Source organism: Cyprinus carpio, chromosome B14, assembly GCF_018340385.1.
Source record: "Cyprinus carpio isolate SPL01 chromosome B14, ASM1834038v1, whole genome shotgun sequence".
Classification (NCBI taxonomy): domain Eukaryota; kingdom Metazoa; phylum Chordata; class Actinopteri; order Cypriniformes; family Cyprinidae; genus Cyprinus; species Cyprinus carpio.
In genome coordinates, this window is record NC_056610.1 from 20,238,261 (window position 1) to 20,253,582 (window position 15,322).

The window sequence follows — 15,322 nt, forward strand, 5'->3', positions numbered from 1 at the left end:
TTTCTGGTTTCCTGTGCTTTTATTTGTTAACATCTATAGAAATTTTTTTTTTTTGTTATAACGAAATGTTTCCTTTGAGCTTTGCTTTTAAACCTTAAAGGGACAGTATAACTAAAAATACAAATTCTGTCACACAAAAGACATAACTGCTCCAGTTTAAACAAAATGCGTTCAGCTTCTCTAATATTCTGTAATATTCTCTTTTACTCTTCCAGTGAAGGTTTAAAGACACACAGGTTTAGGAACAACATGGGCGAGTAATGCCAGGATTTGTATTTTAGGGTGAACTGTCCTTTTAAGATTTTTCATAACGGAAAACTGTGTTTAAGATTTAGAGGTATAAAACGAAAGACGAACGTCATTTATCCTCTGAAAACATTTCCAGAGAAAAATACTATAAATAACAGAAAGTACATTTGCCAACCCCAGTGACGTCACAGAGGACTTCGGCGGAAGCCCTCCAGTATCCCAGCATTCAACGCGGCCTTGCAGCGTATTATTGACAAAGAAAAAGTAAACGGGGTGGGATTTGAAATAAATATCGTTAAACGGTAAACGGGAGTGAGGTAAACATATTTGTTTTCGATATACCTTATTCTTTAGATAACCTCTTTAAGTAGGTTAAAGTAATATTAAACGCTGTTATCATCTCGATTTTACCTTATTGTTATGCTAGCGTGAATATATGTTAAGCATACCAGCAATACGACAACATCCAGTGCATCTGTTGAACGATATTAAACATCTTGTCTACTGAATTATTTTCATCAGGTACAGTATTTGCAAGCGGAACGTCTTATTAAATGTTAGTTACTGTGAAGAACTGAAATGACAGCGTTTGCTAATCATATTTTAGGCAGATACCGTACCGTTACTGATATCGTTCTTGAATTCTGTTAAACATTAGACATCCAGATGTATTGTATGTAAGGAAATGTTGACATCACACGGTTTGCGGTCGCAAATGGACGCTTTAATATGTAGGTTTATTAAAATACGAATGGCATATTACATATAGCGATCTCTGCTTATAGTCAACAAAACAACAAAACAGCCTTCAAGAGGACAAAGGGTCTGTCACGATCTGCTCTAGACACTCTCTAGCTAGACATCAATCATTCGACGGGGATTTCAGTATTATACAGAGGACACTTAAAGGGGGTGTTAGTATTTAGTTGAGGGGTAGCGTTGTTGTTTTTTACGTGCCTGTTGGGTGTATTTATCTGACATTTGTAAAAGCCAGTTAAATTCATCTCTGGACTGATATTTGAGAGCAGACACTCTTGTATCTGCCAGCTGTCATGCTGTGTCATTGACCTCACTGGTATGATGTTAAAGACGATTAAGTTTGACCTTATTTATTTATTGCTTTAGATCGTATTGCGAAATCCTTGAGTTTCAGACGAATTCAGTAAACACGGATCACATGATTCGCCACGTGGAGACAGGAGCTCGATATCTTGGCCATCATCCATTAGTCACTATTACACTGACAACATTATCAGATTATATTGACACGTGCCTTGCATTTTCCTTTGGCTTTCGTTTTATTTACCTGCATCTATATCTATATTAGCAGTAGTAATTTTATATAAACAAAAGGGTTTTTTTTAGTTCATGCGTGTTCAGTTTAGTTTTCTGAAGCATTTGATTATTCTCATGCCGAAAATAAGTCTGGGAGAAACTTTTATGTTACTTATAATTATTATTAATGTAATTTGTAATTTTATTTAAACATTGTGGTGCCGTAGTTCTCAGCTGCTTTTGTTTTATGTCATATTTTGTCACTGTACATGTTGTTTATTGTACAAAATGTCATTTAACGCAAACACTGAGATTTACTAATACTTTTTACTAATACTAATTATCAACAAGAGATATTGACACTATTGAAAATCGATCGTTTTGGTCTCTAAATGATTATGAATTTTGATCGTCTAAATAACAGCTCATCATTTACAATAAAAATATTTACCCGTTTTCGAGAACAACAGCTTTTCAATTCATGCATGTCTTTGCTTCGCTTTTCTGAAGCATGCTTTGATTATTTTCATGCCGCAAATAAATCTGTTGTTACTTAGACTTATTCATGCTGTCAGATGTAATTTATTTAAACCTTCTGTTGCGTTAGTCCGCAGCTGGTTTTGTTTTAGGATTCAAGATTTGATGTCAATTTGCCCAGCATTGCCAAAGTTGTTTATTGTACAAGAAATGTCTTTCAGCTCGAATATTGACATATTACCACAAACTGCATAGGCCTAACAACATGATAAATTATTATCATGACACATGGAATAGGATAATTGATCATTTTAGTTTCTAAATAGTTATAGAGTTGGATCATTTAAATAACAGCTGATAATTCACAGTAGAATTTTTTTGCGCTTGAGTGCTTCTCAGATAGTCTGCTCTTTTTGGTCTCTGTCTAGTTTGGCTGCTTATACCAAGTTGACGGATGAATCTGTGCCAAAAATAGATTTACAGTTTGATAGAATGTGCAGCCTTTGATGTCAAGGCTGATATGGGAAGTGTTTTCTCCTCCTTTTTGTTATCTTAGTCATGCACAATTATATAGTTAGTTGGGTTTCATTATGTGTATTTAGCATTTAGCCATCTGCATCAGAACAGACTTGGATAATTTTTGGTCATGGCCCACTATTTAGCCACTTTTCCACTGAAATTACCTTGAACTATTGCTGATCATTAATTACTTTGATTAAAATCCATTAAAAGCAGTAAATCACTGTGTTTTTTGAAAGAAGTCTCTTATGCTCACCAAGACTGCATTACTTTGATTAAAATCCATTAAAAGCAGTAATATTGTGAAATATTATTACACTTAAAAAGAACTGGTTTCTCTTTAAATGTATTTTAAAATATAATTTATTCCTATGATTCCAAAGCTGAATTTTCAGCATCTTTACTCCAGTCTTCAGCATCACATGATCCTTCAGAAATCATGTTTTGATATGCTCATTTGCTGCTCAGTAATAAATCTTATTACTATTAATGTTGAAAACTTAATATATGCTTAATACTTTTATGGACACTAGATTTTTTGATGAATAGAAAGTTCAAAAGAACAGCATTTATTTGCAATAGAAATCTTTTGTAACATTATAACAGTCTTTAATGAAAAGTGACAGGAATGCATTAATTGCTTTAAATAAAATCTTACTGACACCAAACCTTTGAACAGTAGTGTTACAGTTACACATTTACACATAGTGCCTACAGCCATTCAGTTCCCACTAAACGTGGGTTTTTGTGTATTTTTGATGTCTATTTTTATTATTATGACAAACGTGGTTATTTTTATTTAAACCTCCTATTGTCTGTCATGATGAAGTGGCCCCCATTTCTGTCATTTCAGAGATGAACGTCATGCTGCCGAAGAGCTGAACTGGCTGCATTTAGAACTGGATCTCTGCACCGTTTCAGCTCAGAGACGATAAAGGGAGGAGGACGTGAGCTCAGCTGAAGCCAATGCAGCAGCAGCAGAGCCGGCAGCCTGACCTAGTGGAGGGAAGCCTTCCAGTGTTTGTGTTCCCCACTGAGCTGGTGTTCTACGCAGATGAGCAGGCTTCACATAAGCAGGTGCTCACCCTCTACAACCCTTATGAGTTTGCTCTTAAATTCAAAGGTAAGTCATACATTTTGTTTTAGTATCTGTAGTGTGTGGCAGTGGTCCTTCCTTTTTTAACTGATTGCTGTTCCGTCAGTTTTGTGCACAGCGCCAAACAAGTATGCCGTGGTGGATGCCACTGGTGCTGTTAAACCGCAATGTTGCGTGGATATGTAAGTTTCCAGGTCTTGCACAATATTTGAAACAGAAAAATGTCGTTTTGATTTGTTTCAGCCTTTTATAACCTTCCATTTCTTGTGATTTTTGCCAAACAGTGTGATCCGCCATAAGGACGTGCGGGCCTGTCATTACGGGGTGATTGATAAGTTCCGGCTGCAGGTGTCTGAGCAGAGTCAGAGGAAGGCTTTGGGCAGGAAGGAAGTGATGGCCACTCTGCTGCCCTCCGCCGCTCAGGAGCAGCCCCAGGTCCGGCCCCAGGAAGAGGAGCGCAGGATGAAGGAGCAGCTTGCCGACAGAGTGTTCTTTGAGCAGACTGCATTCCAGACAGGTGCATTTTACAGTCAACGTGAATTTATGTTCTTAATACGCATTCTTGGTTACTGCTGTGATTGATTCATAGGTGCTTGTAATCTTTCATCAAAGAGTAATGGCTTTCTCCATCTTTTCCACCAGTCACTAAAAACTTTTTAGAATCCAGGTAATTCACTAAGAATAAAATTATATCTCTTGTTCAGTCAGAAATGCATCACACTATTAAAGTAAAATGGAAGTACAGTATAAATAATTATATATATATATATAAAATAAAATAAAATTCTTCACAAAAACGCAAGTTACTCTTTATGTATTTACTTATTTATTGGTTTTCTTCACAAATTGAAATTTAGCAATGTGTTAAAATATTAACATTAATATTAAAATATTATTAAAATTTTTTTTTATTAAATGGTAATTTTTTTAATTGTTTTTCTTTTTTATTTACAAAAGTACAAGTTTCAGTCCATTTCTATTTTCTTTTCTTAATAAATAAATTAAAGGTTTCTTCATTTGTTTCAAAAAAATGAAAAAAGAGCAATGGAGTTTTATATTGACTGGAAATCCTATTTATATTTATCATATTAAATGTAAAATAGTCTTTACAGTTTTCATTGCAATATACAAGTTTTTTTTAAAAATGTGGTTTTCCTCACAAATTGAAATTTAGCAAGGTTTTTTTTATATATTTACTAGAAGTAATATTTTTTTATTTTTACTTTTCTATTTTCAAAACATAAAAAAATATATAATTTGTAACAAGCTGGTGTAATATAACTCATAAATTTATAAATGCACTTTTGCTTGAAAATAACTGTATACAGTGTAAAATAAAATACAGCTGTATACAGCTTTTCCCTGCTAGCTTTAGGCCTGACTGAGCTCTGTTAAAGCTGTTGCTGTTAACTATTTTACCACCGAGTGGAGTCAGAGAGCTGTATTATTTTTATTGTTTGGTGGTTTGCTTTCATTTTAAAACCATCTGCTTCTTCCTTTTCTGTGTTTGCACAGAGAGCCGCACAGCGTCTGGGGGCCCTAGCCTCCTCACTGTCCTTTTAGGTCTGGTGTGTATGGCGGCCCTTATGCTCCCAACTCTGGGAGAGCAGGAATCCACAGTGCCTGTCTACCTCCACTTAAGTGTTAACAAGAAACTTGTAGCTGCTTATGTTTTAGGTGAGTCACGAAAAAAGCATCAAATTGCAAATATATATTGTCTTGTGCACTCTATCATGATTTGTTATCCATATCGCACAGGTCTTCTTACAATGGTTATTCTGCGCACTTGAAGTGCTCTTGGAAACGATCTCGTTGAAAGGAACTAAAACGATGAAGAGGGGAGATATGGACATTAACACAGCCAGGAGGGTTGTGAGGATGGAGGGGAAGCACGTCTGAAAAACTCCCTATAAACAGGAACTAACTTCTTAAATGATCATCACAAACTCACTGACACAATGAAGACAAAGATCCATGGGCGAGGGGAGGGTTCTGTTTACACGCCGAACACTGCCTGAGCAGGCATTGAATCCGGCTGACTATTATGTTAAGTGGGAGGGGGTGTAGAGGAACATGAATACATTAAATTAAATGTGTTGTTATACGTCATATTCAGTGTTTGTGGCTTTTTGTTGCTTTTCTCAAAACTGAAAATGGCTTTTATGTTCTGATGGTTGTCCACTGCTTAAATCTTGTGCACAGTAATCTCTATAGATGCCACATCAAATAAAGAAATTGATTGTTAAAAACATAATGTTCAGTTCTATTATAATCATATTTTATTACTATTTTTGCTGTTTTTGATTCAGCCTTTGTGAACATGACTTTCAAAAACATTAAAAATAGTTAACTGATACATTCACAAAGCTAATTGTAGAAATGCATCAGTCTGTGAAAAGCATCCACTGTAAAGCAGAAATATGAATTATGACTGTAAATGAAGTGCACGGACACAAAAAGAGACAACAGTACTTTTTAACATCCGTTATGACCATTATGTATTTGAAAACAACCAGACGGACAACAGCAAACAAGTCTGATATCACAAGACAAGGCAACAAAATAGCAGGACAAATAATTTATTTCTGACATCCGGAAGTCTCTGATATGATGGGAACAAGATTTGTTCAGACAGCACAACTACACGTCCTCATGACAGCACTCAAGTCCTCCTCGACAGAGTTCATGTGCACAGGCTTTAAAAGTACTGCATGAGGCGATAGGACACAGTAAAATCATTAAATAAAGAATCTTGACACGTCCACAGGACAAAAAACAAACCAGCGAAGCAAACTACAAAAACACTTCACCCATCACTACAGGACAGAATCTGGATCCACACGACCCACTTACTGTATTTTTGTTTGCAAAGACATTCAGAAAAAGATTTACACTGCGGTGTCACTTTTCTTACGTGAAAAAAAAAATCCTCACTCTTACAATTCACTTAAATTGAGAAAAAAAAAAAAGATTTTACAATCACTTTCTTGCACAGAAAAATTCATTTATGATACATCATATCATGCTTGAGGAAATAAAGCAATTTCTTGTAATGAAATTTAGAAAACCATTTACAAAAGAAAACACTATTTCCTAAAGTAACTACAGCCCCAAACAATGAAGTACAATTACAGTTGTACATTTCTCTTATATACAAATTTAATGGCACACTTGTTTCGGTATCAGTAGATTACATTTAAAACTCCACAAATGACATTTTTGATGAGAGGGTTTCATTTCTTTGCACTTCGGCTCCACATTTTAAACTGCCAAACGAGTGACTGTTAACAGCCTCTGAAAACCCCCGAAAATGCTTTTAACTGCACCTGTAGAGCGCATTCTCCTCCAAATCCTTCCTGAATAACAAATGTCGTGCGCCATTCTCTGACAACACGGCTGTATGCACGTCTTTAGGTTGACAAGCTTCAACAGGCAGTTACGTTTCTCTGTAGTGTTCAAATCGAGGGTTTAGTGGTTACCAACAGCTGCAATAATAAATCCCATCTGCAGTAGCTGTGTACATCAACCATGAATATCATTCTAACAGAGAATGAAGTGCCAAGATCTGAACACGTTTCCTCCACCTACTTGAAAATCAAGAAAAGAACATTCTTGAAAAACTACATACGCAGATTCAGACCAAAGCCCAAAATGAAATTCTGCCCCTTTAAAGTGCAGTTGCACCGCTAATAAAACTCCAGAAGAGGCGACTGTCAGTTTGCCGGTCGAGCTCTTTGCTTCTGCAAGTTTTGCCACAAATCTTATGTACATACTTACATACAAATAAAAGCAAAAAAAAAAAAATAAGTTAAATTCTCACACACAATACCGGTTGGCAAGCTGAGATTGTAAAGCAAAGAACGTGCCTGTAGTTGATTTCCTGTTTACAGCAGTTTTCTTTTCAAAGCGTTATCAAAAAGATAATTGCCCCATTAGGGAACCAAAACAAAAAACAAAATCCACGTTCCTCCTCGGTGATGTCCTTCGCTTTGATACAGATCTATACACCATGTTTTACATCTATTTATAGCAGCTGATGCAAAAAACATCCACAGTCTCTCCATGCCCTTAGGGTCTGTCCCACACGGAAAACTCTCGCACCTCGCTTTAAATGTAACGTAACAGAACAATTCAGGAAAAGAACGAAAGCCATTTTGGGAAGGCATTGGGAACAAAAGTAAAATGAGTGGAAAAGGGCCTGAGAAGCGGCCCAGTCCTCCTGTGATGTCCGTGACGCTCAGCGGATCACTTAGGGGAGAGGTCCTGAAGCGGCGTGAGGGGCGAGTTACTGGAGGAGGGAGACACTCCTTCCATCTTGGCGGGAGAGTCGGAGGAGGAGCCGACGCTACTGAGACTCCCATCCAGAAGATCTGGAGACAGACTGCTGGAGAGATACATGTAGAAAGCAGACAGTTAGAGACAGGTCCTTTTTCACAACTGGAATTCATTCAAAACAAAATTAAACAAGCTTACTGTTGTGTAAAGGCTTCCCAAATAATTAAGCCAGAATTATATTGTGAATGGACTCACATGACAAAATATAATCTCTAAAATGATTGCAACTGATTTTAAAACCAAATCTACCAACCCAGAAAACGTGGGATTTTTTTTGGGCAAGCCTTTCTCTACAAGTTCTCGAAAGAATGAGGCGCTCTGATTTTGCTGCCCCAGTGACGTTGTAAGGGGATCTCATTATAATATTACCGCAAGTTTCCACTCATGGCACCGTCATGGTTTTCGCAAGCCACAACGGTGTACCAGTTCTAACACCATGGTGAAAGTTGGAACACAGCATGCTAACTGTTCTGTCTTTGGCTGCACAGACGAGCACAGAACACTGTTTAGAGTCCCAGCCTCAGAGGAGACAAGAGAGCAGTGGGTTTATTGATGCACTTACCGTATATTGCTGCTGCCACACACAACCAACATAAACATCCAATTTCTTTCCCAGTTGTTTACCTTCACAGACATAACCGACTGCTTTTGTAATTCATGTGTTTAACAAACTTGTGTGTATTTGACAGTTTAAGCGCAGTCAGACATGAAAGAAAACTCACTTTAGTATTTATGCCGTGTGACAGCTGCTTTCTGTGCGTGTGCTTCAGAAAACCGGATATAAGAAGTTCAAACTAATATGGTTTAAAATGTATTATCTTAGCACGATAGACCTGATAATCAAAAGGCACAACGGCGATACAAAAACAGCAAGTCTCATTATCATCAAAAAAGACAAGTCTAAAAAGCAATTAACAATACAAAAAAATTTTATTAAATGTCTCATTTGCATTATAAGGAGACATCCAACAAAAATTACATCGAGAAAGCGTTTTTTGAAACTCCGAATCTGCTTCCATTCAAAATGGGCAATTTTCAAAATCAGAGCGGGTTTGCGCGGGTGTGCATGATCTGCTTGCCAAAACAGTGCGTGGACCATTGTGGAATGTAGACAGAAGTATACTTTGGGCTTTGTGAACAGTCACTGTGGGACGCTGAAAACACTGGATGTAGACAGAAATATACTTTGGGCTTTGTGAACTCAAAACAACTGATCAACCCCTAAAACACTGTTTTGAAAGATGCAACTCATCCTTTGAATGATTAGTGTGTCTTATTGCCCTCTAAAAGACATGGTTTTGTGTGGTTTTAATGTTATACATGTTTGAGGTCAATGGTGTGGTCGAAGACAATTTTCAACCATTGGTGTTGAGAGTTGTATTGTAAACAAACAGAGTGCATGTTTGAGGTCAATGGTGTGGTCGAAGACAATTTTCAACCATTGGTGTTGAGAGTTGTATTGTAGTGCTGCGCTTCACTCTGAAATAGGCAATGCAATGGACAACACTTAAACTTCACACATCGCAGGTGGTGTCTCAACTCGCTGTCAGAGAGAAGGGAGTGCAAAAGTGTGCAGCTTCTATCGATACTGGAAAAAAACGAGTAATGAATGTATCGAATATTCAGATGAATTGATGTATACCATTGTTGTTGTTTTTTTTTTGGACAACACTAGTTGACTGATTAAAGATAAATGGAGAGTTTATAACTCAAAATGTCCAAGTCCTCACATATAACGTACGCAAACTTAAAATAAGTCCACTGTGAAAACTTACCAGGTGTTAAGTTCAGGCAAGTGGGACACCTCTGTGGACAGCATGTTGGTGGTTCCCTGAAAGAGTCTCTTCGGCTGGCTTTCGGTCTCCATTTCACCTGAGAATCCACCAAAAGTTTTGACTTTTTTTAGGCATCCCAATTAACATTACAAAACAAAGTGACATGTGTTCCCTTACTTTTGCGTTTGAGAGGGCCCAGAATACCAGGCCTGATGCAGTTGATCGGGCTCTGACTCCTCCTGCTGGGCAAACATTTGACAAGGGTGACATCAGCTACTCAACTTTATTATCCTACACTATAGTAACCTATACTATACCTATAGTATACCTAATGCTAGCAGAAAACTTTCCTACTGTGGCGGGATGCCTGAACAGAACTTACCTGAAGCGGCGTGTCGGGCTGGGAACAGGGCTGGGTGTCAATCCGTTACTGGTCACCAGGATTTGAAGAGACGGAGAGAAACACTGCTGCTCATTGAAGAGAGAGAATGCAGTCGACGCATTAAACCTTAAATAGCAACAACAGTACAGCAAATTATTTATAAAAAAAAAAATAAAAAAAAAGGAAGAGATACCTTCTTTCCGATCCCTCTGGTGGGCGAAGGAGCAGGAGACACAGGCACAAAATCAATCCGCTTCGGAGATGACGACGAAGATTTCTCAAGATCATTATCACTCTAGAATCAAAGCATAACCATAGTAATCACTTACCCAATATGGCAGTATTATTACAGCTAATTAACCTCTTGATTATTAATGTAGTGTTGGAGTAGTATACTACCAATCCAGTCTGTTCTTGAGAGACTGGTGGCCCTGTTGACTCCATGAGCTTTTTTCTAGCATGCTTCCATTTTCTCTTCCACAATCCCATCAACAGGGGAAAGAGGAAGTGTAGCAACATAGCTACCGCATGCATCATTATATTATCTGAGTGAGAACATTGTCTCAGTTGTTGTTACAATAGTGATTATTTAGGTTAAAAACAAATTAAAAAACTAAATTATATTTTTTACAATATTATTATTAATATACACGCTGTTTAGTAGTTTGGGTCAGTAAGTTTAATACTTTTATTCAGCAAGGACAGACTAATTTTATCAAAAAATCAAAAAAGAAAACACAAAAAAAATTTAAAAAAAAAAAAAAACTTAAAATCATTAAAAATAATCACAAGTAAAAAAGAAAAAAGTCAACACTGATAAATCAGAACATTATAATGATTTATTAAGGATCATGTGACACTGATAACTTGAGTAATGACTGCTGAAAATTCAGCTTTGCCATCATAGAAATAATTACATTTTAAATTATATTCAAATGAAAAAAAAAAAAAAAAAAATTAAAAAAAAAAAAGTTATTTTAATTTAATTTCACAATTTCAGTTTTCACTTCATTTTTTGATCAAATAAATACAGATTTGGACTTGCTAACTTAATAACAAAAATCTTAAAATGTTTAAACGGCAGTGTATTTTATTGATTTATATATTTTTTTTAAACCAGGCACTTACCAGACTAAGACTCTCCTCCCAAGACTGGCTCATCTGCATGGCTGCCTGCACTTCTCTACATTGATTGACATTATGAGGGAAATAAAAATACACAGACAGGAAGAAATCAATAGATATGTCACTAAACACTGTCATTATTCCATCCAACAAATGACCAGAGTCAGGCAGTCTAACAGAAGCCCTCATTTTAGTGTGTACAGCACATGCCGGGCTCTACCGGTCAATTATTGTTATGAACACTGCAAGCAGACAAAACCTGCTTTCAGCAACTGATAAATGAGAAACCAATGCCCTGGAGGTTCAACAGATGTGAGCTCTTACCGTTCATGAGCAGTTTCACGGTTCATCACATCAACACCCTCTTCCTACAAATGAACAAACAAATAAAAAAAATCCCTTTATGAGCAAACACATCAACACCAAGTAACTTAGTGTACATATCTATAAAGCCATGTTGGAGTGCGGTACTACCAACCAGTCTAAGTCTGAAAGACTGATGGTTTGCAATAACTCCAAAATGTAATTTTAGCACGTACTTTTGAGCACACACCTCCCATATGCACATATACAGGAGTAGTGAGTCTGACATGCTATGAAAAGTTATATTTCATGGTACATTGATGCAAACTTTGTACCTGTTTGATCCTCTGCAGTCTTGTGCTAGGAACACGTACTGGTGAAGATGGAACCTAAAGCATAAACATCCAAATAAGCAAAATGCATACCAATCCGCACATTAAGAGCGCATTCTGCTGCAACTCTTTACATACCACATTGGGTCGCACTACAGTAGTACTGTTTCTTCTGCTGCGGAGAACCTCTCTCTGGAACACCTGAGAAGCATCACTGGGGAAAGAGAAGACCTTTTTAACATCATAATGTACTAAAAACTACTCATTTAAACTTTCAAGTCATGATAAAACTGAGCAAGTAGTGACAGATCCTTCTTGCAACATATCCGGGTGTGTGGGGAAATATAGGGCAGGGATCTGGCTCTGAGATGAGATTCTGAGATGTTGGTGTTGCACTTTAAAATGCAGGCAGAGGGTGGGGTTCAAACATAAAATAACTGGAGAAGTCCTGCATGTGTCACCAGAGAGAAGTCTGGGGTCTCACCGGAAGGTCTAGTTCTGACATTAACAAGGTCAAAACGGGTTTTAAAAATGTAAATCTGTACAAACTAAAGTATGCATTTAGAGTAAATATTGTATTTAACAGCATTGACGTATGTGAATGTGTGAGTTTTATACTACCAACACAATCTGTTCTTGAGAGATTGGTGGCCCTGATAACTCAAAGCATGTTATTCTAGCATGGCTTTGTATCTCTGCTCTCTATCAGACATAAAAAAAACCAAAAATTTACTCGTCCTCTGGCCAACCAAGATGTAGATGTGTTTGTTTCTTCATCAGAACAAATTCAAAATTGTAGACATAAAAAATTGTGAAAATTTACTCGTCCTCTGGCCAACCAAGATGTAGATCCTCTTGCCAACCAATAAGAACAAATTTGAAAATTTACTCGTCCTCTGGCCAACCAAGATGTAGATGTGTTTGTTTCTTCATCAGAACAAATTTGGAGAAATTTGCGTCACTTGCTCACCAATGGATCATCTGCAGTGAATGGGTGCCGTCAGAATGAGAGCTCAAGTAAATGGTTTCATGTTAAAAACATCTTAATAATGGATTTATTAGAAAAATGCAGGTTTTTGCTTCACAGGTGCATTAGTTTTTTGTTTTTATCAGCTGTTTGAACTCTCATTCTGATGGCACCCATTCACTGCAGAGGCGTTTAAAGTATGTAACGTAATGGAGCATTTCTTCAAATCTGTTCTGAGGAGCAAACAAACATCTTGGATGGCTTGAGAATGAATACATTTTCAGCAAATGTTCATCTTAGGGTGAAATATTCCGTTAAACTGTGTTTTCCAGATGGTAAACCAGCTACCAGGTTCCAAAAACTAGCTTGACCACTTTAAACTGGTTTAGCTAGTTTAAACCAATTTGAAACCAGTCAGCTGCCAGCAATATAAGCTGGATCTTTCTGCATGGCTAAGTAGGCAGCTCACCAGGTTGAAAGACACATTCAATAATATACCCATATAATACATATACTGGTCTAAACATCACAAGATATGTAACCAGTCGTCACCTCAGGCCGTTTATCATGGGTTCACTGTTAGATCGTCTCAAGTGCCCATCGAGTGTCGACGGGATGTCCAGATCCAGCTCCATCTTCTCTTGTGACATGATTCCTTGATTGTTCATCTTTATTGTCCTTGTAACGTATGACGCAAAAAAGCACGCAGGTTGCAAAGCTACATTGTTGAAAGGCACAAAGCAGATCAATGTCACAGTTCACTGTGTGCTCATTTTGCAGCCTGTATAGAAAGACCGGGGCCTCTGTTGTTGTTGTTGTTGTTAAGGGTCAATGCAGGTCTCGATCAATGCCTAAGGAAGTGATCCTTGGGTTTCTGCAAACCAACATTCTGCTTGCTCGAGCTGCACCGCGTTTCTTTCTAGAAAACTCTCCACGTTATGGTCTAATCTAGTAGATCCAGCAAATGGTTAGCTGCGAGCTAATATGTGAAAGGGGTTTGGCCCATGCACACCATTCCTGTGCTGTTAGCTTAGCTTAACGGCGCACAAGAACCTAAACCTGAGCAGCTCCGGCGGTCAGATAACTACGATTCTAGGAGTGCATGTGGAAAGGATGCATGAAAGGCAACAATTCAAAGCAGGAAAGCATGAAGGTTTAACCAGAAAACCGTGAGCGCGATAATAAAACGAGCTGAAGGCACAACAATGTTCAGCTGGCCATCATCATGCTGCTAACTAGCCTGCTGTTCGTGATGGGTGGCTGGGCAAACGCGTGTAAATCACAAGACAAGCGCGCGGCTCCTCTCCGACATCTTCTGTTTGGCGTATCAGTATCTAGTTGGATGAGTTTGTAACTTAGTTGCGTCAATCATAGGTTAGCATATTCTGTTTATCTATTTTCTGGACGCCGCAGCGTACCCACAGCTCGGCTAAGAGTCCCGCCCCTTCTGATCCTACCGGAATGATTGACAGCATTGTGAACCAATCAGAAACTCTACGGCCGCCGGCGTGCCTTTTTGAATGGCAACCGTTCGGGGAAATAGCCAATGGAATCACACTTCCTGGAGACGTTCCATAGGCACGTCTCGCGCACGCTGTTTCACGCATGCGCATTCTCTTTGTTGCTTTGAAATAAGCTAAACTTACAACCTTTTAAAAATTGAAAGACGCTTTAAAACTTGCGTTTTACGTACAGCACAGCTAGCTTTATGCATATGTAACATCATGGATATTTAAAATGTAAAATTCTATGATAAATAGGACATTTATGGTAGTGTTTAAAAGTTCTCCACTACTCCCAACTTATCAACCGAATTCTGTTCACTAATAACTAAATGTATAAAAAACAGTCTTTGATTTATTTAAAATATAATAAATTGCAAAACTGTCCATACTTGCCTCAGTATGTTTCCCACCAAGTGTCATATCCACTTTTGGCTTTGGTGTTTTGTTTGACGAACAACACAATCATTTGATAAAATATTATTTTTGTCTCCTTGTGTGCAATGTTTTGCATCTGATTTCTCACAGATCATAAGAATCATAAAACAATATAAACACCATATAGCAATACATGATACTATTTGCTAATTAACAGCTTGTCAAACAAGAAAATCAACTTTAAGTGAACATTTGAACCACAAACATACAATTTTAATTGATAACATATAAAAAGTATTTATAAATAAAACAAAAGCGTCTCTTCGTAGGCTAAGCATAAGGACACAGGCCATCACGTTTTACTTATAATTTCTACATGTCAATCTAAACACATCCTACAATATTACACATCACTGTGTGATGACACTCTCCACCCTGAACCCAATTTTAAATAAAATGGTTTTGCACAGCACACACCAGCAATGAGCAACACCAGAGTCACATGTTTCTTTACAGCTCACTGGCAGCAGACAATCTTTCTTTTCTCTTCTTCTAATGAGAGCCACAAGACGACTGCAAGGTCATTACGCAGGTCAGATGCTGGGAA

General features: G+C 37.5%; 2 protein-coding genes and 1 non-coding gene across 8 annotated transcripts; 1 reads left to right on the forward strand and 2 right to left on the reverse strand.

Annotated features, from left to right (window-relative positions):
• The first annotated feature begins 411 nt into the window (after window positions 1-411).
• On the forward strand, window positions 412-5,725 carry mospd1 (motile sperm domain containing 1). 3 transcript variants are annotated; one of them, XM_042738496.1, is made up of 7 exons: window positions 449-566; window positions 677-771; window positions 3,374-3,643; window positions 3,723-3,798; window positions 3,901-4,133; window positions 5,132-5,293; window positions 5,375-5,725. In XM_042738496.1, the coding sequence occupies exons 3-7, from the start codon at window positions 3,487-3,489 to the stop codon at window positions 5,404-5,406; spliced, it is 660 nt and encodes a 219-aa protein (XP_042594430.1). In that variant the 5' UTR covers window positions 449-566; window positions 677-771; window positions 3,374-3,486; the 3' UTR covers window positions 5,407-5,725. The 3 variants fall into 3 exon arrangements, with proteins under 3 accessions (XP_042594429.1, XP_042594430.1, XP_042594428.1); XM_042738495.1 differs by lacking the exon at window positions 677-771 and having other exon boundaries at window positions 412-566; XM_042738494.1 differs by having other exon boundaries at window positions 473-771.
• Window positions 5,726-6,179: 454 nt separating this feature from the next.
• Window positions 6,180-14,334, reverse strand: pabir2 (PABIR family member 2). 4 transcript variants are annotated; one of them, XM_019115447.2, is made up of 10 exons: window positions 13,388-14,334; window positions 12,007-12,082; window positions 11,872-11,925; window positions 11,558-11,601; window positions 11,237-11,291; window positions 10,302-10,403; window positions 10,109-10,194; window positions 9,904-9,965; window positions 9,727-9,823; window positions 6,180-7,997 (listed from the first exon to the last, which is right to left on the reverse strand). In XM_019115447.2, the coding sequence occupies exons 1-10, from the start codon at window positions 13,501-13,503 to the stop codon at window positions 7,862-7,864; spliced, it is 828 nt and encodes a 275-aa protein (XP_018970992.1). In that variant the 5' UTR covers window positions 13,504-14,334; the 3' UTR covers window positions 6,180-7,861. The 4 variants fall into 4 exon arrangements, with proteins under 4 accessions (XP_018970992.1, XP_018970991.1, XP_042594427.1 ...); XM_019115446.2 differs by having other exon boundaries at window positions 9,904-9,968; XM_042738493.1 differs by having other exon boundaries at window positions 6,180-8,000; window positions 13,388-14,332.
• Window positions 10,486-10,642, reverse strand: LOC122139714. The gene has a single exon (XR_006156490.1). It is a non-coding gene; the product is annotated as a small nucleolar RNA U109 (small nucleolar RNA).
• Window positions 14,335-15,322: the final 988 nt, after the last annotated feature.

Coding starts and splice junctions, on each gene's coding strand:
- mospd1 (XM_042738495.1), top strand. CDS start 3,487: ATGCAGCAGCAGCAGAGCCGGCAGCCTGACCTAGTGGAGGGAAGCCTT. Junction 3,644..3,722: donor GTTTGCTCTTAAATTCAAAG/GTAAGTCATACA, acceptor CTGTTCCGTCAG/TTTTGTGCACAGCGCCAAAC. Junction 4,134..5,131: donor GCAGACTGCATTCCAGACAG/GTGCATTTTACA, acceptor GTGTTTGCACAG/AGAGCCGCACAGCGTCTGGG.
- pabir2 (XM_019115445.2), bottom strand. CDS start 13,503: ATGAACAATCAAGGAATCATGTCACAAGAGAAGATGGAGCTGGATCTG. Junction 10,195..10,301: donor CCAGAGGGATCGGAAAGAAG/GTATCTCTTCCT, acceptor TTCAATGAGCAG/CAGTGTTTCTCTCCGTCTCT. Junction 9,824..9,903: donor GGGCCCTCTCAAACGCAAAA/GTAAGGGAACAC, acceptor GTGGATTCTCAG/GTGAAATGGAGACCGAAAGC.